The 24,354-nt window shown below is 38.7% G+C and overlaps 1 protein-coding gene across 1 annotated transcript in view; it reads right to left on the bottom strand.

Annotated features, from left to right (window-relative positions):
• Positions 1–812: 812 nt before the first annotated feature.
• Positions 813–24,354, bottom strand: part of LOC140487662 (uncharacterized) — a 269,506-nt gene continuing 245,964 nt past the window's right edge. The window contains exons 21-24 of the mRNA XM_072586945.1: positions 22,849–22,926; positions 13,694–13,768; positions 1,352–1,417; positions 813–835 (exon numbers count right to left, since the gene is read on the bottom strand). Coding sequence (XP_072443046.1) covers positions 813–835; positions 1,352–1,417; positions 13,694–13,768; positions 22,849–22,926 — 242 coding nt within the window. The remainder of the gene's footprint in view (positions 836–1,351; positions 1,418–13,693; positions 13,769–22,848; positions 22,927–24,354) is intronic.

Below are 24,354 nucleotides of genomic sequence, written 5' to 3'. Positions count from 1 at the left end.
TCAGACAGCACGCAGACAATGGAATACACTTTAAGCTCCCATGGACATGACAGAGATCTCGAAGCCCTAAGGGCAGTTTTACAACCCAGCAACACCAAAGCCACAGAAAGAGCAGGACTGACAGACAGGCACCACAGGACAATGGAAGCACCTCACCACTTCAGAAAAGACTTTAACACCTACCTGTGAAAATGAATGGAACCATGATACTGTGTGAAGTATTCATCCGATAAGCTGTTTTCCAATTAGCATCCTTGGTAACATCTTGATATAGTTGTGTAAATAATGAAAGATGATCCAATGGATACAGAAGCTGCTGGGATGGAAGGTGACGGCAAGAAGAACTTTATGTAGTTCTGGGTGGAAGGGAAAGGGGTGAAAAGAGAAGTACAGTAGGGGAATGGACACAATGAAGGATCCTGTCAATCATGATGAAAGGGTCTTTGTTTGAGGATAAAGAAAAACGTTTGGGAAGCCCTGAGGGGGGTGGTATAGTCAAGGCATCTGTACTAGTCAATAGGCCTGTAGGAAATAATGGTCAATAGTGCATCCTCAGAAATAGAAACAGATAAGTTTAAGAAGGGCAGAAAGGAGTAAGAGATAGACAATATAAAGGCGAGGGACTGTGGAAACTAAGTTGATGAAATTTTCCAGTTTTAGCGCAGTTCCTGCTTAATTTGGAGAAGTTAAGTGACCCTGGGTCAAATCCTCCATAACAGCACTGTGGGTCTATCTACAGAACATGGATTGCAGTGTTTCAAGAAGGCAATTTACCATCTGAGGGCAACGAGGAATGAACAATAAATGCTGGACTAGCCAGCAATATCCACATTTTCTGATTAAATAAAAAAATCCATTGTGGATCTAAATGAACCATGAATAGGATTGTGATGGCTGGTCCACGCAAATATCCCAGCAACTAAGAGTAATACGATTTCACCATGTAGAGGTATTGCAGTCACTAACACATTCTATTCACACAGACTAATATATTTTCTGAGTGGGTAGTGCAGATGCTGGAGATTAGAGTCAAGAGTAGAGTCGTGCTGAAAAAGCACAGCAGGTCAGGCAGCATCCAAGGAGCAGGAAAATTGATGTTTTGGGCAAAAGCCCTTCATCAGGAATGAGGCTGGGAATGATTTTTCCTGCTCCTCTAATATATTTTCTTAGTTAATCCAGTAGGTTAGAAATAAGTCTTGGTGCTTTGTTTTAAACATTTGTGTTGAAAATTGTGAAGAGAAAAGTATTTTAAACATGTTTATGCTAATATTGCCAATTGAGATTTCTAGTATATCAAAGCAAGAGACAGGCGATGTAGTGAGATATTTAAGGAAAAACAAGTAACTTTTACCTGATTCCATGGTTTGAGTGCTGGCATCATTAAGTAAAGCTCTGCTCTGCTGAACATGATCTTTATCTATATTAGGAAACAGCATACATGAATTAATATGTTGTGAAATCAATTTTTGCAATCATTTGTACAATTGATTCTAATTTGCGGTAATAGTAGATTCAATTTTTCTAGCTTATACAGTGTGCTATTATTATTATTAAAGGTTCAATCCATGGCAGTTGGTTTGTATTTGATACCATGGGTCGTTTGGCATTGATGTCAGTTATGTGGGATGGTTGGGGATTTCAAAATTAAGTTGTAAAAGAATATCAATTCTACTGTCCATAAATTTAAATGCTGTAAACAAAGTATTAGACATGTGAGATACCTTCTACTAGGCTCTATACCTCTTTCAAAGAGATTCCCAGAGAAAGTCAGATATCTTGATCAGCAAAGTATCAGCCAAGTTCAGGGCTACCTCAGTTGATAAAGTTGTTAGGCGGGCTTTGAAGAATCATTGACTGTCTTCAAGGTTTATGCACAGAGTGGATGATCCCAGACATGGGTGAAATAGTAATTGTTTTGTTTTGTACTTCAGAGATAGGCGAAGATGACACCAGCTTCAATGTCTGAACTGGAATTTATTTACAAAGCTTTTAAAAATCCACATAACAAGCTTCTAACTTTCTCTTTCAGTTTAGTTGCTTTTTCTCAATAGCCACACATGGGAAATAGTTAATAGACATGCACAATCAAACAGAGAACAATTGAACACCAGGCTTCAGAAGTTGCAAATTTGCTTCCAATAGAGTTTGGTGTAGGTGGCTGGCCGCAGGGTTTATGGAAGTGGTGGTGGATGACCAGAAACTGTTGAAGCTGCCAGATGCAGAGGCCTTTGTCAAACCAGTACTTTGTTAAAGTATAAAACCAGCCCTTCAGTTCTCCTCCTTCCCTCACTCCTCATACTCCATCTCTGCCAATACATGCCTACCATGTGCTGTCACTCATTCCTCCAAATCCTCTCATACTCTCCAATGTCAACCTATGCCCCTGTGCTCATCACCCATGGCCTGCCATAGAGTTGATGACAATGTAATGCCAACTCATGCAATCCTTGATTTGCCTATGGTCCTTTTCCCTCACATATATCAAGACAACTCACTTAGTATCCACAATGACAGACATCAGGTCTCTTGCTGAGATTCAACCATTTCTTTAAGTGTCTATAGACTATTTTAAAAACTAACACTTCTGTTGAAAAAGAACCTATTCACTACATTCAGCGTTTTTTCATTATTGATAAAAATAAGCATTGGGATACATTGTCCCACTTTAATGAGCTTTCAACCAAACTGTGAAATGACAGACATCTCACTATGAAAATGCAAAGTTCTGAAATTACTCATCTAATACTTAAACTTTCAATGATAACCCTCAGGCTCTTGTCAACACACAGGGTAAAAGCCTTTTTAAAACACTTTAGATAGTATTTTAGAAAATATTTAAAAGGCATAAGTTTTAGATGCCTTAATAGCTTGACAAATCTTTTTGACAATTCTATTGACACTTGCTTTTGACAATACCATTGTCAGTTCCTTTGGACAGATATACTGACAGCTACTTTTGACAGTTCTCCTGATGGTTGTCTTGAAAGTTCTAATAAGTTTGAAAGTTTCAATGAAGTTCATAGTTACATTGAGTTTATACATTATTATGCAAATTCATGTCTACTTATAACAGGCTTTGCTAAAAAGAGATGTGACGATGAAGTTTTTCAGTTCATACACAACAGATCTGATATGCAAGGAAACAAATATTTGTAAAGGACAAGCCATTTTATGCAATATGAGAATATGGAACTGATTGGTTGGATTATAGTTGGCATTGAGATGAAGCACAAATTGTTAACTTGTCAATTTTAGTTAGTTGAACAAAGACTCAGATCAGACAGGTAGAGTCTGTTTGGTCAGGTGATGCCATTCAAAATATAGAGTTCATGAAAAAGGTGCAATATGTGAGCAAATTCCATTTGCCTACAAAGAGCAGGATCTAATGTGTTTTTTTATGGTCAGAATTAATTAGTGAATGTTATTCAATAGCAGAATTACACCTAACTTTGGAGACAAAGTTCTGAAGTTTGCAAACATGGCTGGTTAAGCATGAACTCCATGCTGCCTGCTGTGAACGATCAAGTGGATGTGTTGTTTGATACCTGAAGTCACATTAGCACTGAAACACATATACTAAATTACTCATTTAAGTGTTAGGAAAAATGTGGTTTTGACTTGGTGATAGTATCTGCTTCATGGAGAATACCATTCATATATTTACTACAAAGCAGCTGCTTGAGATGGATAGCTTTACCTGTTGCTAAAATTTTGAGACATCTGTCTCTCTTATAAGGGTATTCTGAGGTAGATCAGTCATCATTCTAGACCAAAAATAATAGCCATAAGCCCTTTCATTTGTTCACATAATATATACTGAATGATGATCTTAACAATACAGCCATGATTATACAAGTTAGGTTGGATATGTAGTATTTTAGCATCAAGCTCAGATGATGAGAGAGCATCTATCACTAAGACTGATCTCGAGGTGTGATAGGAATCATAACATATGTATTGATTAGTGAACTTTGAGCAGAGAGTATTAGAAAATCCATTAGCACCTAAGGGAAAGCGAGCTGATTTGATTATTTAATTTCAATGGTAAACTTGTAATTTACATATTGAAGGTATGCAAGAGAAGGAGGTCAGTGGTCACTATTAAAAACACACTTCCGATTGTAACCAACAAAGGTGTTAACAAGAGCTGGGTGGTCACAAATAATGTCAGGTCCTGTAAAAATGAACAAGGAACATTAAACACAGTATGCATTTTGTTAATACAGTCACAATGGTTGACAGATTGTAACAAGGATGTTGAGGCCCTGAAAATATGTCTAGCACTCCCTGCATACAATGGAATATCCATCAAACTGACAGATTATTCTTTGTGACAGGAATGTTTTCAAGTGTTACAAAACCTGATACAAATATATGTAAATCCAACAAAAGGAGCGGAGTAGTTATAATAAACAATTTTTACATTAACAAAATGCACATGTGTTCAATAAGGGTATTAATTTTATATCAGCTGTAGTTGCCACTTCACACAAATACACAAACCCAAGGTCAAGATACAGAGGTGTTTGTTGGATTTCCATAATGATGGTGAAACAATTATTCTACGGAATTTGCCTTTGCCAAGGGTGTGTTATTGGGATGTTACTGTATTGGAACAGTTGCTATTTAATAGTGAAATAATCTATTATTCTGTTAAGGTTTCCAATATTGTTGAAGTTATATCAATTCTTCTTTTTTGTTGGCTTCTACTTTTTAACTGTAGGTTTAGAATAAGGTGTGTTTTACTTAAAACTAAGCAGTAAAACTAATTGAGTTACATCTGGAATGCAGCACTTTATATTTTCTCTTAAAAATAAGAAAAAGTTAGGGTCTAGGCTACCTCCTTGAAAGGATTTTGGTCTGGTTCACAACAGTACTCCCATCACTGTCTACTTCCCCTTATTATTTTTTCTTGTTATATTCTACACCTTTCGATCTAAGATCATTTCTTCTTATTAGAGTCATAGAGTCATAGAGATGTACAGCATGGAAACAGACCCTTCGGTTCAACCTGTCCATGCCAACCATATATCCCAACCCAATCTAGTCCCACCTGCCAGCACCCAGCCCATATCCCTCCAAACCCTTCCTATTCATATATGCATCCAGATGCCTTTTAAATGTTGCAATTGTATCAGCCTCCACCACTTCTTCTGGCAGCCCATTCCATACACGTACCACCCTTTGTGTATTCCATTTCATACTAACACCACCCTTTCCATTCTGCCTTTTGAAAAGTCACATAACCCTAAATATATGGTTTCTAGTTTTGATCTCCTTGTAACCATGTATCTGAAATGGCAGTAAGAACATACCCACTAACCTCTATTTGTGTTGTTAATTGATTTATTTTGTGCCTTTATGTGTTTTTAAGAAGAGAGCCACTCATTTCACCTTTTTACCATCTGATTCTTTTTGACTGTATTTGCTGCTTTTTTAATGTTTATGCACTTCATCCATTCCTGTCTCACTCACTGCCTACATAGCTAAACAGTAATACTGCTGTATCATTTCACTTTGCAAGTCTATGTATCCCCTTTTCTTGACTCTATTTCCCTTTATTTAGTTTAAATACTTTTCCTACTTAATCAATTCACCCAGACACTGGTCCCATATGGTTTAAGGGAAGCCTGTCCGACTGGAATAGCACCCTTCTACCCCATGAACTGAAACCCATTCTTCTCACACCATTATTTCCTTGGAAGTTCTGCTTTTTAAGTTAGCTCCTATCTAAATCCTTCCAGCAGAACTTATTTTCTAATCCATTTCATAATTTTGAAGTCATGAATTCGACTATTCTTTCAACCTGCTCAATTCAAGAGAATACAAACTATTCTTCGAACTTAAGCCAGTAACCCTGAGGTCAAGGAGATATTGAGTAAAATTTGCAAGGTAAAGAAGGATTATCTGTTTAATCTGAAAGAAACAAACTAATCAGGGTTATCAGATATATGTCTGACAATATGCACAACACCCTGGAATGGTGCTGATAAATGTCACGTTGGGTTAGAGGTGCAAAACTACATTCTTGCCTGCATTCATTTTTGTCCTCATATCAAACCAAAATTTCTGCCTCACAGACATGATTCCTCACAGACATTTGTACAGTTGAAACAAAGCATCTCTTCGAAAAGTAACAACCAAACTAATAGAAGGATACATTTCTATCTTATTACTTGTCTTTCATTTGAGAGTTGACAGTTTGTGCCTGGTTGGTCAATTTTGTGTTTAAAAGTTGCCTACTGTGGCACACTCTAGGATGACAACTTCTGCTACATTTGCTGCAGATGAAGACAATGCATTGGAAAGTGCATTGGAAACTCACTAGCTTCTGTTTTCCTTGGGCTCTATTTGTGGTTGAGTTTTTAATTTCTCTTCACTGCTTTCAATGCCCTCCAGGTGGAGCTCCCAGCCAACAGTCAGTATCTCTCAGCTGTCTCATGGCTCATTGGCAGGAAATAGTGAATGGCAATGTGTGACCAGTGGAGCTCCTCAGGGGTTACTGCTGGGTCTGCAACTTTTAAAATATATTAACGACTTGGATGAAGGAGGTGTACGTACTGTAGCTAAATTTGTAGGTGGCACTGAAATAGATGAAAAGGCAGATTGTAAAAGGGATACAAACAGTTTACAGTGATTTGAAGGAGAAGGTGTTGAACTGGGGTGAACAAAGTTAAAAATCACATAAAACCAGATGAACGTTCGTTAATATTGTCTGAGCTGAGATGACACCTTTTGTTAGAAAACATGAAGTTATCTTGAGAATGTGACTTAAAAGGAGTTCTGGGATTTATGTATTAATGAACCGAAGCTAGCAAACCCATGCTAAAAGATGAAAGACTTAATTGAAGTTTGTTTAATATATTTCAGCTGCATGACACTGTAACCTTTTGCTAAAAATTCTGTGTCTTATGGTCCTGCTCCACAACCACCTGATGGAGAAGCAGCACTTTGAAAGCTAGTGCTTCCAAATAAACTTGTTGAACTGTAACCTGGTGTTGTGTAATTTTTAAGTTTATAGTGAGATATTGCGAGGTTAAATAAATGTGCATAAAGTTGTCAAATGGAGTGTAATGTGGGAAAATATGAAGTTGTTCATTTTGAAAGATAGAACAAAAGAACAGAGTATTACTTAAATGGAAAACAAATTGCGATGAAGTTACCTAGCATGGTGATGAAATGTCTGAAAACAAACCTTCCAGCTTAGTGAGCTAACTTACAACTGCAGGAAGCTACAACACAAAAAGATTTGGGAGTATTGCGCATAAAACACAGAGAGCTAGCACATAGTTGTAGCAGGTAATCAGGAAGGCTCCTGGACGCTAGCCCTTATTTCAAGGTGATTGGAGTATAAGAGTAGGGAAGTCTTAATGCAACTGGTGAGACCACATCTGAAGTACTGTGAGCAGTTTTGTTCTCCTTATTTAAAAGATATAATTTCATTCGAGGCAATTTAGAAAAGGTTCATTAGGATGATTCTTGGAATGGGGGCACTGTTCTATGAGCAAAGGTTAAACAGAGTGGGACTCCACTCACTGGACTTCGAAGAATGAGAGGTGATCTCATTGTAATGTACAAGATTATTAAGGGGCTTGACAGGAAAAATTCTGGGAGGAGCTTTCCCCTCATGGGGAACATAGTCTCAATTAAAGGGATGTCAATTTAAGACTGAAAAGATGAGAAGTTTCTTCTCTCAGAAAGCTGTGAGTCTTTGGAACTCCTTGCCACTGCAGGGGCAGAGTTCTTGTGTATATTTAAAGCTGAGATAGATAGATTCTTGAAGAGTAGGGTTACGGGAAGTGGATTTGAGAAACATTGGATCAGCCATGATCCTATTGAATGGAGGGACAGGCTCAAGGATCTAAATGGTCTACACCTATTTCTACCTCTATGGTTATATGACTTGTGGTATTTTCTGCCATGTTCATAATATTGCAGTTGTCCTTGCATGGTGTTATGGACCAACAGATAATGACCCCAATGGCCAGATTTTAATTTTTGGTTTAAAGCTATAATCTATCCAATGAATACGGCCAGGTGAACACTGATTCAACTGGAATTAGCACAGTCCTTTGATTTAGTGATCTTGTCCTGCCAAGTGATGCTGAAAAATGTCTTAGACAGTAACAGTAGAAACTGTTCGCAGTCTTTATTTCTGCCTAGCATTTATCCTCCCAGTCTCAACTCCATAGCGCAACAATCTGAATGAACAGGTTTAGTAGATTTGCAATTTGTTGTTCACAGACAGGTTGCTGTTGTTCCATACATTCTTATACTTTCTTAGAAGTTACAGCTTCAGCTTTAGTAACGTGCCTTTTGATTTCAGCATCAAGTCACAAACTGGTGATTGTGAAGCCAACACAAGCAGCGATCACACTACTGACTCGATACAGGGTTAGGATATAATTATTTATCATCTAAAGTAGAAAACCCATCCTTACAGCAAAGTCAGTTATCCTTCTCATTCTAATAAGAACTAGTAGTTTATTGTCTCAATTAACGGCATTCTCTGGTATTCTCATACTGAATGCAGAAGCGAAATGGAACATAATTGCAGACATCATTTACGATACTGCACTTTCTGCATAGGAAGCAAAAGTACAAAAATGCTGACTGGTCCAAGGTTAACATCACGCTAGTGGAACATGTCACTGAAGCCAAGATATTATTCTCATAAGTTATAGGACAGGTTGACACAAGAAGACTCTGAATGCACCAACATTGCTTGAAGAATAGTTTAACAGACTGCTCGGCACTTCATTAATGACTACTGATTATAATTTTTCCAAAATACCCAGATGTTCTTCAACACAGAGAATATCAAATGGATCTATGATGGGATCAAAAAGGCAATAGTTCCATCAGGAAAGAAAGCAATTCAATGGAAAACAAAGGTCGGGTACGATATCATCACCTGCAATAAACGGTTGGAGAGATGGGTGGAACATTACATTGAGTAATGTTTCTGAGTAAGTTTATGAAGAACATGGTCACTGAGGAAGCTCTGGTTGCCACTGAGAGCCTCACAGCACCAGGGACCTAGGTTTGATTCCATCCCCAGATAACTGTATGTGGAATTTGCACATACTCCCCGTGTCTGTGTGGGTTTCCTCCGGATTCTCCAGTTTCCTCCCACAGTCCAAAGGTGTGCAGCCGAGGGGGATTGGCCTGATGAAGGGCTTTTGCCCGAAATATTGATTTTCCTGCTTCTTGGATGCTGCCTCTCCTGCTGTGCTTTTCGAGCACTACTCTAATCTAGACAATTTTAAATTCCCCCTAGTGTCCAGCGATGTGCAGGCTAGGTGGATTTGTAGGGTTACAGGGATAGGGTAGAGGGGTGGATCTGGATGGAATGCTCTTCAGAGGTTGGTATGGTGGGCTGAATGGTCTGCTTCCACACTGTAGGAATTCTATGATCTTCTCCATGTTCACTCTATCTAGGCCTCTCAGTATCCTGTAAGTTTTAATCAGATCCCTCCTCAACATGTCTGTCTCTGCTGCAAGGAGGGGGCAAAAATCGTGACCCTACACAGGAACTAGGGCAACCTCAGTGACTGCAACAAATATAGAGGTATCTTTCTGCTGAGGACTGTGGGAACATTATCAACGTGTGTTGTCTTTGTTTTGCTGAGACTGTACAAGTCTATATCTACAAGTCCACAGCTGGAATACCGTGAACAGTTTGGGTCCCTTATCTAAGGAAAGTTATACTGGCTTTGGAGACAGCCCAGAGAAGGTTCACTTGGCTGATAGCAGATGTGGAGGAACTGTTTTATGAAGAAAGGTTGAGTAGCTTGCGCCTATACATATTGAAACATAGTAGAAAGAAAGACAACCTTACAAAATTCTTATAGGACATGACAGGGTAGATATGAAAAGCTTGTTTCCCCTTGTGGAAAGGTCGAGGACAAAAGAGTATCACCTCAGAATAATGGGTTCACACATTTAAGACAGAGATGAAGAGGAATTTATTCTCTCAAAGGGTTGTGAATCTGTGGAATCTTTTATCACAGAGGGCTGTTGAGGCAGCATCATTAAGCATATTCAAGGGTAAGGGAGACAGATTTTTAATCAGGGGAATCCAGGCTTTTGGGAAAAAGACAGGAAAGTGAAGATAAGAATTATTAGATCAACAGTTATACAGGCTGCTTCTGAATATTCCCACATTTCTATCTGCAAATCTCAGAAAACCCTAATTTATATTTTGTCATCTCATAATCTAAGGCTCCTCATAAAGCCTGGTACAAACAGCATGAATGTTTCTTGTCAGCCTGCTTGAACAATGTCTAATTTTCTTTCAACGACCTCATTTGCCTAGTTATTTTAAAAAGAAATTTGAATAAGTCTTAGTCTCCATTTTGGGAGAGCTTGCACAAACATAAACAATCTCCCACTATGACTTGAATTGGACTCAGATCTTCCCTTGTTAGAATGTTCCCAGAATCCATTTTTTTCTGGTTTCTCTCCCCTCTTCTCTCTCTTTTTCCCTTTGCAATTCAATTTACAGCTTCTTAAATGCTCTCTATCTTTCAAGTTTGGGGTCGGGGAGTCCAGAACTAGAGGGCATAGGTTTAGGGTGAGAGCGGAACAATATAAAAGAGACCTAAGGCGCAACTTTTTCACGCAGAGAGTGGTACGTGTATGGAATGAGCTGCCAGAGGATGTGGTGGAGGCTGGTACAGTTGCAACATTTAAGAGGCATTTGGATGGGTATATAAATAGGAAAGGTTTGGAGAGATATGGGCTGGGTGCTGGCAGGTGGGACTAGTTTGGGTTGGGATATCTAGTTGGCATGGACAGATTGGAGCGATGGGTCTGTTTTCACGCTGTACATCTCTATAACTCTAAGTTCAAATTTTCTTACTCCCATTTTCTTTTTTAATCCTTTTTCCTGCCTTATCATTTCCTTTTTTACCGCAAGCAGTTTAATCTGCAATGTAATTTTCACTTACTTAACTGACTCATTCTTTGTTTTGCTGTTTTTCCAATTTCAACTGTTGTGTTCTGACCTAAGTCATTAGCATCCTAGCCCTTACTTTTTACTTGCATTATAAATTTTTTTGCCAATTCAATTTATCTATTCTTGGCTTTTCTTTACAAATCATTCAGGTATAAATTTTCCACCTCCAGAACAGGCATAGCAGTTGACAAATCCTGTTTTATATAATCTGTTGTATTTCCTTTTATCCTTTCTGATTATCATTATCAAATTCCAATTAAATATTGTCTACAATGGGAATCCTGGATGAGACCCCACTTTTATACAACACTTGTGGCTGAAGAGGTCAACTGTCAGTCTAGTCTCTCACTTCCAGAGTCACAAAACAAAATAAAAATATATTTATTTACTGAGATGGTTCATTAAGTTATTTATTGCTATCAGGTTTTAATTAAAAAAGATATATAGACTAAGTTGCTTTAATAAATGGAACAACTGGCTTATTATGAAAACAAACTTATTCAATTGAGGTACAATAAACAGCAACTGCCAGTAATATAGAAGTATAAGTGTTTATCCATCTGAATAACACCAAAACATGCACACAAATTCACAGACCCACACACATCAGATTTAGTATAAAGAAAGATTTTTCTGCACTGATTGGCTTCTGATAAGAATGATACTTCGACTGATAAGTTATTTTTAAATGTAGGAGGATGAGGCACAGGGTGTTCTCAAGTTTTCCATTGATGCTCTGGCACTTGTAGTCAGATAATTAATTATGCATGATTGTCGCTGAAATCTCTGGCAGACACAGGAAACACAATATTGAGAAGTCCCTGAAATCACTATTGCAGAAGAACAAAAAGCTTTTACCTGAACTCAAGAGATTCGGTTCCGGAAATTAGGAGAGGGCCAACCTGGGCAACCATTTCTCACAGGCTTCTTGTTCCCCAATTAAGTTAAGGTACCAAAGTACTCTACATGCAGTGGGCTGATCAACCTCAGCAGGAGTCTATAGTAGATTGTCATCAGTTTGATATTTCTAAGAATCCTTATTTAAAAACCATTTGACTGTCAAAAGTGGCCTTTCAGTGACCTCTTTTAAAGAAACCACTCCAGGACTTTGATGAAATATTAAATATGAAGTATTTGTAACACCAATTTTTCCATGGAGATGTACATCTATGTAAAGGAAGTAGGTTTGAAGGAGCACCTTAAAGGAGGAAAGATAGAGAGAGAGACAAGGAGCTTAGAAGCGAATCTCATAACCTAGGGTCCATGCAACTGAAGGCATGGCTATCAAATGTGGAGCAATTAATGTTGGGGACATGCATGGGGCCAGAATTAGAGAACAGTCATGATCCTTGAGGTTTGGAAGCATTTACAGAATTGAGAGGGGCAAAGCCATGGAAGGATATGAAAACTAGGATGAGAAATTTCAAGTGGAGACTACCTGTAAGTTAGCAGGCCTAAGAGTAATGGATCAACAGGAATTGGTACGAGTGAAGACATGGGTAGCAGAAATATTAATGCATTCAAGTAAATGGGGAGTAAAAGATGGAATGCCAGTTAGGAGAGCATCGGATAGTCAAATCTGGATGTTAGAAAGACAGATAAAAATTTCAGCAGCAGACCCACTCAGTCAGGCAGAAGCTGAGCTATTTTCTAGACATAAAAAATAGCATCCAGCAGGCTCTGACCTCCCTCTCTTGCTCAGCACTCCTCTAACATTGTTTGTGGACGAGAACTGAGTGACTGAAAGTATGAAGTGCAGGTATAGCTCCAAAGCAAAAATAAAACTTTTACCTAAATCAATGCTTGGAGATGAACTTATCCAAATGTCTTTTGAACATTATAACAATCATGAGAAAATACATAATTGACAATCCAACAACAATTTCGTGGTCACTAGTTTAGGAAATATTAATTCTTTAACCTGACAGAACAAACTACTAATGTTATCATTCTTCCAACAATTCAAGACTTTTAAAGGAATAGATATTATTGTATAATTTACAATGTACAATTAGCTCAGTCAGAATAAGAAAGCAATATCTGTAGAAGGAGGACAATGACCGTTGACAATGATTCATTGCAGACATTGCAGTAATTAGAACTGGGCATCTCCAGGAAAATAACACTCAACCTTATGGATGAACAAGGTTCTATATATGATTGTATATTAGGATAGTGATGGCCTGAATGTCCCAGGCTAAACGTTACAATGATACATTTCACTGGAATACCAGCTAGGATGTATAATTTTGTATATTGGGCAAGAATCTGTAGCAAGCAAATTGTAGACCCTTAATAAACACTCCATTTCACAGTTAGCTCCTATCTTACCAACGCATATGTTGAGGTGCCTGCTATGATATATTTTGTGCTATTGAATCATCTACTGACAACAATTATACTGAAAATGTATTTGGATAACTGTGAATTATAGACATTTAGAAGTGAATAGGAAGAAACCCCCTCTTTGGTTTGAAATAAGAGAAAGTGACTGCAGACTTGAAAAGAAGCATGCAATTATCCATGGAAGAAAATGGAGAAAAAATAAGGGGTAGACCTCTCTCATCTAGGGAAATTCCTATACATAACGTGAGCTGGAATATAAAAGGATTCTCATCCACTAGACAACCAACTCAGAAGAAAGTTGAAACTTCCTCAGTCACATTTCTAAATACTGACCAAGTAATGACTGGGGACACAATCAAACACTGAAGAAAAAATTGTAACATTTACCTGATTCAAAGGTAGGAAGCCTCGTTTCTTTTGTTTGAACAATTGCATCACTTCTTTCTCTATGAATTGATGTATCTGAAACAAAAAGGTTAGCAGTTAGGAATAGCACTGAATGTATCAGTTCTTGCTCTAAGAATTATTTTCAAGTTCATACAGATTCTATAGTAAGAATAAAACAAAAGAAACATTTTTTTCTTGCTGACATTTATTTCATAATCAATATGCAGTATTATTTGACGAAGGATGATTAATAAAACAAAATCAGGGTTTACAGTCACTGTCAACCTTCCAAATTATTTATTTTCCTAACAACGATCTTTTACTAGTCTTCTGCTTTTCAAGATGGAAATATGGATAATCCTGAATTATCTGTGAGATTGTTTATTTCACATTTTTAAGTGTCTTAAAGATCCCTTAATCTGTATAAAATTGATTTTAAATAGTGCTATATGCCTGTGATGCACATTCGTGTTTTATTAGGTGCAAGAAGGTTGATACAGCTATCATCTTTGTTGGTAAAAACAATGACTGCAGATGCTGAAAACCAAATACTGGATTAGTGGCGCTGGAAGAGCACAGCAGTTCAGGCAGCATCCAACGAGCAGCGAAATCGACGTTTCGGGCAAAAGCCCTTCATCAGGAATGGGCTTTTGCCCGAAACGTTGATTTCGCTGCTCGTTGGATGCTGCCTGAACTGCTGTGCTCTTCCAGCGCCACTAATCCAGTATATCATCTTTGTTGCCACATTCAAGTGTACTGTTGCTTGAAGGTAATACCATTATCCAGCATTCTGAAACTGTCGTTATCAGAGAGCCTTAATTTAATTCTTCTTCAACCACATAGATGTTACTATTGTCAATGACTCGTGTAGTTGAGTCTCATGTGAAACTTCTGCAGATGTACTGCCAAACTATCTGTGTTAATGCATACTTTGTATATTGGATAACTGAAATACTTGGCAGCAAGTTTAACTTTCCCCAACTACATTGAGCATATCAAACACATTGAAAATCCAGTTAAAGCAAATTGAAACAAGAGTCAATTCAGTTAGTAATCTTTAAAAACAAAATTACTTGACTTGTGAAACTGAATTTCTAACGCTGATTCACCCAAAGTTAGGTCCTTTTCCTTGCGATTTTGTACTTACCTCTCCAGCTTCCTTTTTCCAACTTCAGAGAGCAATACCAACATGACAGACTAAAAATACACAAACTGCTTTCCCATTGTCTTCTTCTTCTATGCTTAAATTGAACATAACCTCTTCCTCCCAAAGAGTCCTTACTCCACCCATATGCATTTCTTTTTCTTAAGATTCTAAGTTGTCTTCCATCACCACAAAAAAATTGCCAGTTCCAACACTGACTATGATTTTAACACAGTGACTGAGGCAATGGATCTTTAAGCCACAAAAGGGCAGGGACCACCATCTCTAGATGTCTCAAAAGATCTTGCTACTGTAACTATGAAATAACAATATTTGCACAAACATGTTGTCTTCTCACATAAATTACCTACTGTGTGCTTCTGCTTACAATTGCATCTCATACTGCTATTGGAAGGAATTGCTGTTTTTGCAGTTGATTTAATCTTGTATTTAGTCTTCACTAAGAAAGGCCAGTTTAATGGAGTAGTTGAACCTTGATGTTTCCTATTAGTTTTATATGTTTGTACGTTCTCAAGGTTTTGAAGAAGTAACAAAGAGGATTGATGAAGGCAGAGTGGTGGACGTGATCTATGTGGACTTCAGTAAGGTGTTTGATAAAGTTCCCCATGGGAGACTGTTGAGCAAGATTAGATCTCATGGAGTACAGGGATAACCAGTCATTTGGATACAGAGCTGGCTCAAAAGTAGAAGATAGAGGATGGTGGTGGAGGATTGTTTTTAGACCAGAGGCCTATAACCAGTGGAGTTCCACAAGGATTGGTGCTGGGTCCACAACTTTTCATCATTATATAAATGATTTGGATGTGCTCATAAGAGTTTTAGTTATTAAGTTTGCATATGACACCAAAATTGGAGGTGTAGTGGACAACGAAGAAGATTATGTCAGATTACAAAGGGATCTTGATCAGATGGGCCAGTGGGCTGAGGAGTAGCAGATGGAGTTTAGTTTAGATAAATGAGAGGTACTGCATTTTGTAAAAGCAAATCTTAGCAGGACTTATACACTTAATGATAAGGTCTTAGGGAGTGTGCTGAACAAAGAGACCTTGGAGTGCAGGTATATAGTTCCTTGAAAGTGGAGTCACAGGTAGTTAGGATAGTGAAGAAGACGTTTGGTATGCTTTCCTTTATTGTTCAGAGTATTGAGTATAGGAATTGCGAGGTCATGGATATTGGTTAGGCCACTTTGGGAATAATGCATGCAATTCTGGTCTTCTTGCTATTGGAAGGATGTTATGAAACTTGAAAGGGTACAGAAAAGATTGACAAGGATGTTGCCAGGGTTGGAGGATCTCAGCTACAGGGAGAGGCTGAATAAACTGGAGCTGTTTTCCCTGGACCGTTGGAGGCTGAGGGGTGACTTCATAGAGGTTTATAAAATCATGAGGGGCTTGTCTAGGATAAATAGACAAAGCCCTCTCCCTGGGGTGAGGGAGTGCAGGAAGTGCATAGGTTTAGGGTGAGACGGGAAAGATATAAAAGGGACCTAAGGGGCAGCTTTTTCACGCAGAGGGTGGTGCGTGTGTGGAATGAGCTACCAGAGGAAGAGGTGGAGGCTGGTATAATTGCAACATTTAAAAGGCATCTAGATGGTTATATGAATAGGAAGGGTTTAGAGGAATATGTGCCAAGTGCTGGCAAATGGGACTAGATTAGGTTGGGCTATCTGGTCAACATGAAGCATGGATGAGTTGGACCAAAGGGTCTGTTTCCGTCCTGTATCTCTCTATGACTCTATGACTATAAGTTGGCTATTAACGAGTTCAACACCTGAGAATTGGTTTGGGCAAGTATGGAAGAGATCATATGTTCAAACAGTTGGCAATTATTGTTGGTAATTGAGGGTTCAGAAAGAGTTACTGTCTCTCAGGCCAGAGCTATAATTAAAGCTTTTTTAAATTATGTTTTCTGCGAGATGGTTCTGGGCTGCTGTTAAGACAGCATGAAAATTTGAAAGCTTCCTGCCTAATCTGAAACACTGAATTCTGGAAGTCCAAAAAGTAGAAAGCTGAGTTAAAAGTATTGCAGCCTTTGCCTAGGTGAACTGAGAAGGGGACTGTGATCAACGTTTCAGAAAAGAACAGCCATGGCGGCTACATTTATGTCTATTAAACAATGCATTGTGAAAGCCATTGAAGTAAACTGGCCATTTTTGTTATTTTCTTTTATTCATGCCTTAACTATGTCTGCTTGTCTGTCTGTCTGTCTTTTGTGTGAATTGGGCTTATAAACAAACATTTTGATTTAAAGCACAGACATTATTTGGCTTACTCTTTGTTTAAGATATAAAACCAATATTGGAAATTAGTTATTCAAAAAATCTGGGATTGGTTAATCAAAAGTCTGGTTAGAAACCATAGGAGTGACTAAATGGAGTCTTTGATAGTTTAATTTTACTGTGCTGCGAATACAGAGATGGAAGTCTGATTTGGTTCAGTTGTCTTTGTGTCATAACAATTTTAATATTTTTCTCTTTTCCCTTATCTTTATTCTGTGATTTACCATATCTTTCCAAATTTGATACCTTTCTTCTATAATATTATAAACTTCAGAACTTGAATAATTGTTCATAGATTGAAAGAAGCAGAATAACTCTGTCTATAATAAATTAATCAAGGACAAGGACAAGCTTATAGATAAATTGAAAGTAATTAGCTATATCTGGGAAAGGAAGGATTCGAGGCTACATAAACAGCTTGACAAATAACTATTTTATACCACAAAGTCAAATGATTGTACTGTGGAAGAATATAAGGAGATAATCACAGGAAAGCTGAAACTTCACACAGACAGTCAGTGCCAAATGTAACAAGGAACAAAGAACTTTTTCTGATAAGAAGGCAAGCTGCAGACTTGATGGTTTCAGAGTGGTCAGTACTTTGGATGAAAGAATGTAAAAAGATCATCAATAATATCACCAAACAGATGTGTTCAGCAGCAGAACTTTGAAGAACACTGCACAAAGATCAAATCCTGGACAAACATGTTGTTGACTGGAATCATAGCTAATTTCCACCATTAATCAGATAATTGATTAGTTGAGTTGTGGAAAAGGATATGGAAGATATAGACTGTAGGGAAATAGATGGTGACATCTTGCAAAATGTCCAGATTACAGAGGAGGAAGTGCTGGATGTCTTGAAACGGTTAAAGGTGGATAAATCCCCAGGAACTGATCAGGTGTACCCGAGAACTCTGTGGGAAGCTGGACAAGTGATTGCTGGGCCTTTCGTTGAGATATTTGTATCATCGATAGTCACAGGTGAGGTGCCGGAAGACTGGAGGTTGGCAAACGTGGTGCCACTATTTAAGAAGGGCTGTAAAGACAAGCCAGGGAACTATAGACCGGTGAGCCTGACCTCGGTGGTGGGCAAGTTGTTGGAGGGAATCCTGAAGGACAGGATGTACATGTATTTGGAAAGGCAAGGACTGATTCAAGATAGTCAACATAGTTTGTGCATGGGAAATCATGTCTCACAAACTTGACTGAGTTTTTTGAAGAAGTAACAAAGAAGGTTGATGAGGGAAGAGTAGTAGATGTGATCTATATGGACTTCAGTAAGGCATTCGACAAGGTTCCCCATGGGAGACTGGTTAGCAAGGTTAGATCACATGGAATACAGGGAGAACTAGCCATTTGGATACAGAACTGGCTTAAAGGTAGAAGACAGAGGGTGGTGGTGGAGGTTGTTTTTCAGACTGGAGGCCTGTGACCAGTCGAGTTCCACAAGGATCGGTGCTTGGCCCTATACTTTTTGTCATTTACATAAATGATTTGGATGTCAGCATAAGAGGTCCAGTTGGTAAGTTTGCAGATGACACCAAAATTGGAGGTGTAGTGGACAGTGAAGTGGGTTACCTCAGATTACAACAGGATCTGGACCAGATGGGCCAATGGGCTGAGAAGTGGCAGATGGAGTTTAATTCAGATAAATGCGAGGTGCTGCATTTTGGGAAAGCATATCTTAGCAGGACTTATATACTTAATGGTAATGTCCTAGGGAGTGTTGCTGAACAAAGAGACCATGGAGTGCAGGTTCATAGTTCCTTGAAAGTGGAGTCGCAGGTAGATAGGATAGTGAAGAAGGCGTTTGGTATGCTTTCCTTTATTGGTCAGAGTATTGAGTACAGGAGTTGGGAGGTCATGTTACAGCTGTACAGGATATTGGTTAGGCCACTGTTGGAATATTGCGTGCAATTCTGGTCTCCTTCCTATCAGAAAGATGTTGTGAAACTTGAAAGGGTTTAGAAAAGATTTACAAGGATGTTGCCAGGGTTGGAGGATTTGAGCTACAGGGAGAGGATGAACAGGCTGGGGCTGTTTTCCCTGGAGCATCGGAGGCTGAGGGGTGACCTTATAGAGGTTTACAAAATTATGAGGGGCATGGATAGGATAAATAGACAAAGTATTTTCCCTGGGGTCGGGGAGTCCAGAACTAGAGGGCATAGGTTTTGGGTGAGAGGGGAAAGATATAAAAGAGATCTAAGGGGAAACTTTTTCACGCAGATGGTGGTACGTGTATGGAATGAGCTGTCAGAGGATGTGGTGGAGGCTGGTACAATTGCAACATTTAAGAGGCATTTGGATGGGTGTATGAATAGGAAGGGTTTGGAGCGATATGGGCTGGGTGCTGGCAGGTGGGACTAGATTGGGTTGGGATATCTAGTCGGCATGGACGGGTTGGACCGAAGGGTCTATTTCCATGTTGTACATCTCTATGACTCTGTGAGGCTTATCTTGCTTATTTGAGGGGTCATATTTTGGTTGCTATATGCAATTAGGTTTAAATCAATGTATTGTCTATGAGATTTCTTAATAAATAGTTGAATTGAAGGCATCATGTGGTGATTTGCCTACACTGTCCAGCATTTAGTTTAATATTTTTGTGACTTCCCTGGCTATGTGGCTTACAGGAACACTGGTTCCAGCAATGTTCAGGTGGAGACTGCTCCATCTGTACACATCCCACTTTCTCCAGTACTGATACCAATGCTCTATGAACTGGAACACTTCCTCCACACCAGTTATTGTGCCCTGCATTTATTTCTCTAACGCTATTTGCTCTATGCAGATTTTGCAAATATTTCAGGTAGGATATGGGCTGGGTGCTGGCAGGTGAGACTAAATTGGGTTGGGATATCTGGTTGGCATGGATGGGTTGGAGTAAAGGGTCTGTTTCCGTGCTGTCCATCTCTATGACTCTATGACTCTAATCCTGAGATTTTGATCTTTGAAATTTTGTTTCTTAATTTGATACCAAACTCCTCATATGACAGAACTTCCTTTCTGATCTGCCTATGTTGTTGGTAGGGTCAAGTTTTATGAACACAGAAAGTTGCTTTCCAACCCCAAGCAAATGTCCCAAATCCTGGTACTGGGCCAGACAACACAGCTGTTTGGACTTACTCTCTTTACTGCAGAGAATGGAGTCAATTCATCTGACTATACTATCTTGTAATACATCTAAATTGTTTTTGCTCCGACATCACTCGAACAATTTTTCAATGTTACAGTCAAATAACTCATCCATCCAGCAGCATCTATTCTCATTCAAACAAGCTGAAAGAACCTCAGAACTGTTGGACAATTGCAAAAATGGAGCCTCTTGAACTCCTGCTCCCAGCTTCTCTTGCCTGCCACACTCATTATCTCGCTCTCCTGTCCTTGAACACTGGCCAAAGCAGGAGAATTTGTGTGAAGAGGTATGACTTCCTCCTGGAACAAACAATTCACATAACTTTCTTCCTTCCTGAAGAGTTCCAGAGTCTGTAGTTCAGTCTTAAGCTCATAATCCCTGGGTAGAAATTGCTCAATTTTCAAACACTTACTGTAGATGTGTTTGGCATTTCATTCATGTTGCTGATGTAATATATGTTTACATATATATTTTACCACTATCTGCTGCTGATTTGCTGGAAACTGGTAATTTGGGAAATGCCGTCTTTTGGCAGTCTGTCGGTGATGTTGGTTTTTTTGCTGCAGCAAAGTCATTTTTAAACAGTGCCACACAATAGACGTGTGAGACAAGTTATAAGTCATGGCATAAAAGGAATAATAGCAATGTGGATACAAAATTGTTGAGACCGGAAACAGTGTGATGGTCAGTGGATATTTTTTGGACTGGAAGAAGGACTATGCTTTTCTTGACATATATCAATGATCTGGATCTTGATGTATAGAGAACATTTTCAAAGTTTGCAGGTGATAATAAACTTCCAAAAGAACAGTGTGGAACTCTGAAAGACCATTGACAAGTTGGTGGAGTGGATGGATGAGGTTCAATGTAGTGAAGTGGGAGGTGATGCAGTTTGGACAGAAGCACATTAAAAGGCAATATAAAATAGGTATAATTCTAAAGATGGCGCAGGAGCAGACAGTTCTGGATGAATATGTGCACCTTATTGAAGGTGGCAGGACAGGTATAAAGATCAGTTAGTAATGTAACAGTTATCACATTCACCTACCAAGCAAAACATCCCCAGTTCGTAATCAAGAAGAAACAGCCTTTTTCCTGACAGAAGTCTTTTGGGTGGTACGGTGGCTCAGTGTTTGGCACTGCTGCCTCACAGCACCAGAGATCCGAGTTCAATTCTAGCCTCGGGCGACACTCTGTGTGGAGTTTGCATTAGTTAGGGGAAATATAGAGTAATAGGCAAGGGGAATGGGTCTGGGTAGGCTACTCTTTTGGGGGTTGGTGTAGAGTAGCTTTTATTTGTCATTTCTACTGTATGCAACTGATACAGTATAAAATGAGACAGCGTTCCTCCAGCAGTGAGGGTGCCACATGAGCAGCACGACTAACAATCGTACACTGAATAAAGTGCATAAGAAGTGCAAAACGCGCATTATAGTGTAATAAAAGAATGATAAATAATAGACATTTTTCGAGCAGCAATTCAAAGTCATGCAAAGAATTTCAGATGGGAAGAGTTGATCATACTATATTAAGGAGTCTGATGGCTTGGGGGAAGAAACTGTTGCAGTCTGGCCGTGAGAAACCAAATGCTCCTATATCTTTTGCCAGATGGCAGTAGGGTCAAGAATTTGAGTGAGAACAGCAGAGAATAGAATTAAATTGATGAGCAAGCAAAGCAACAGTGATGTGAGAAAAAAACATTTTCACCCAGTGAGTAATTAGGATCTGGAATGCGTTGCCTGGAAAAGAGGTCGAGGCAGGTTCGATTGAGGTATTTAAGAGGCACTGAATGATCATTTGAAGAGAAATGGTGTGCAGAGAAATGGGGAAAAGGCAGGAATTGTCTCCATGTAAAAGACCTGGTGCAGGCATATTGGGCCAAATGGTCTCCATCTGTACAGTAACAATTCTGTGATTGTTCCACAAAACATTACATGAACCAGCTGTAGTTTCAAAATCTTTGCTGGACTCAAGTTTGATTTGACCATGTAAGCAGTACATTTGTGGTTATTATATAATCATTGTGAGGATTCATGAGTACCTCAACTTAAGGCCAATTACTGGTCTCTGTTCTAATGCTGCATTTGGTCTTGGACATTTTCTCCAGGGTATATTCTTTCATTTCCAGTCTTGCAGTAACTTTTCATCAAACAATCTCACTGCTGCATACTTTTTGCTGAACTTCTTGATTACAAATGTCCCAACCTTTAGCTTGAAATCATCCTTGTCTTCCAATCTTTTTGTTGGTGGACTCATTCCTATTTGTGTTTTTCCACACATGGCCTGTCCTGTGTGAATGTGTCTCAAATTCCTCCGAACCTTCTTGGCAACATGGTGTTTACCACTTTGTTAATTCAAACTGAGAAACCTCCCCCACCTTTCTTCCTCTCATCATGGATGGGTCAGGGTTGGGTGGTGTTCATTCAATCTCATACACTTCATATTTGGGCTGTTAAAATAATGCTAGTAGAAGGGGATGAATTTCCTTTTCAGACGATTGATTTACTCGTCAATAAACCAAATAAATAACACATTCAGAATAAACATTTCTCATAATTATCTTAATTTTTTACCTGAAGTGGATTTTAGTTGTTTTGTTTGCACACCTACATCAGCTGACAGCTTGCTAACTTTCCTGGACAACTGGTCATCTGAAAAAAAAGTAATCAAAATTTCGAAATTATAATGATCATTAATGTAATGCTAGAGCTAAAGGCATGCAATTTTGCAGTGTGGACTGTAACAGCACCATTTAGCTTTACATGCTTTCAGTGCCTCATAAATTATACAAAGTCGCTGCAACATACTTTTATACAATCCAAGTACGCAAAGATCATGAAAGACCCATTTCTAATGACAATGAGACTGGGTTTCTCATCTGTGGATGGAAACTTTTATAGAAGAGTTCCATTTCCCTGTTTCCAATGCACACAGTTGCTGGAAGAAAGAGCAGTGCAAAGTTTTTTCTTCATTACACCATTAAAACTTTCACTATAGCCACCAAATCCATCTGCTCCTTCTTGACGATAGAGCAAGAGTTCAGAATTACAGTTACACAATACTTTGAGAGTTAATTTGAACAGTCTTAACCACGTCCAATCACTATGCTGCAGGCAGTTTGTTAAATTTGTGTTCTCTCTGATTAGCATACGTATAGCTTGTTTCAGCATTATTTGCACAATCAAATTTTCTTGATTTTTAAGAAACTTATCAAGATGGCTCATGATGTGAATGGGTATGTATAAAGGTTTGCTATAGCCTCCCTGTCAGACTTTTCTGACATACCTTGTTTCTCAGCTCATCCAGGTGTTGCCCCTGAGGTGACTACAATAGGAAGAGACTTTTGTCAACCTCCTTCTGGAATATGTCTTTGCAAAGAAGGTCTGTGGAGAGATGTAGTGGTTTTTATGGAGGTTCTTCCCAAGTAGCTGTATGTTGGAGAGCACTGTGTTCTGTGGGGTATTCCCATGGATACCCATCAAGATTAGCTTTGGCTATAGGGTCATCACCTTGATAATAGATGCTTTTTGGTGCCTGCAACTTGATAATCTTCCAGTGCAAAGAGTTGTTCTCAATTGAATATTGTAGACCAGCACATTCGAAGGTTCAGGCTGCACTGTTCGGAACAGCCACCACAGAGGTATAATGAGAAAAGTTCACTACCTAAGATCTTTACGTCTGGCAAGGTGAGTGCCCAGAACTCATAGAACCTTTCAACTTTATGATTGACTTGGAATGTATATCGTAAATAACAAAAATATTAAAATTGTGCTGACCATGGAACATATTGTATGAAGAAAAGTTGAGTTCCATTGTAATGTCTATAATATTTGAAATGTTTTGCATTGGTCTGTCTGCCTGAGATGACATGTGTATTGTAAAGATCAAGAATATTTGGAAGTGTGCTGAGATGTTTTTCAAGAGTGGAACATGCTGAATGGAGAACAATTGAATTTTATTGCATTACCTTTGATGTTCAATTTGAAATATCTGGTAATATATGTTTATCAGTTTTATGAGTCAATTATATTTTTGGAAAAATGCATCAAGGGTTTCTAATGATACATTGCAAACCATGG

Source organism: Chiloscyllium punctatum, chromosome 17 (assembly GCF_047496795.1).
Source record: "Chiloscyllium punctatum isolate Juve2018m chromosome 17, sChiPun1.3, whole genome shotgun sequence".
NCBI classification, from domain to species: domain Eukaryota; kingdom Metazoa; phylum Chordata; class Chondrichthyes; order Orectolobiformes; family Hemiscylliidae; genus Chiloscyllium; species Chiloscyllium punctatum.
Note: the sequence above shows the minus strand (reverse complement) of the source record. Positions and strands in the feature narration are given on the sequence as shown.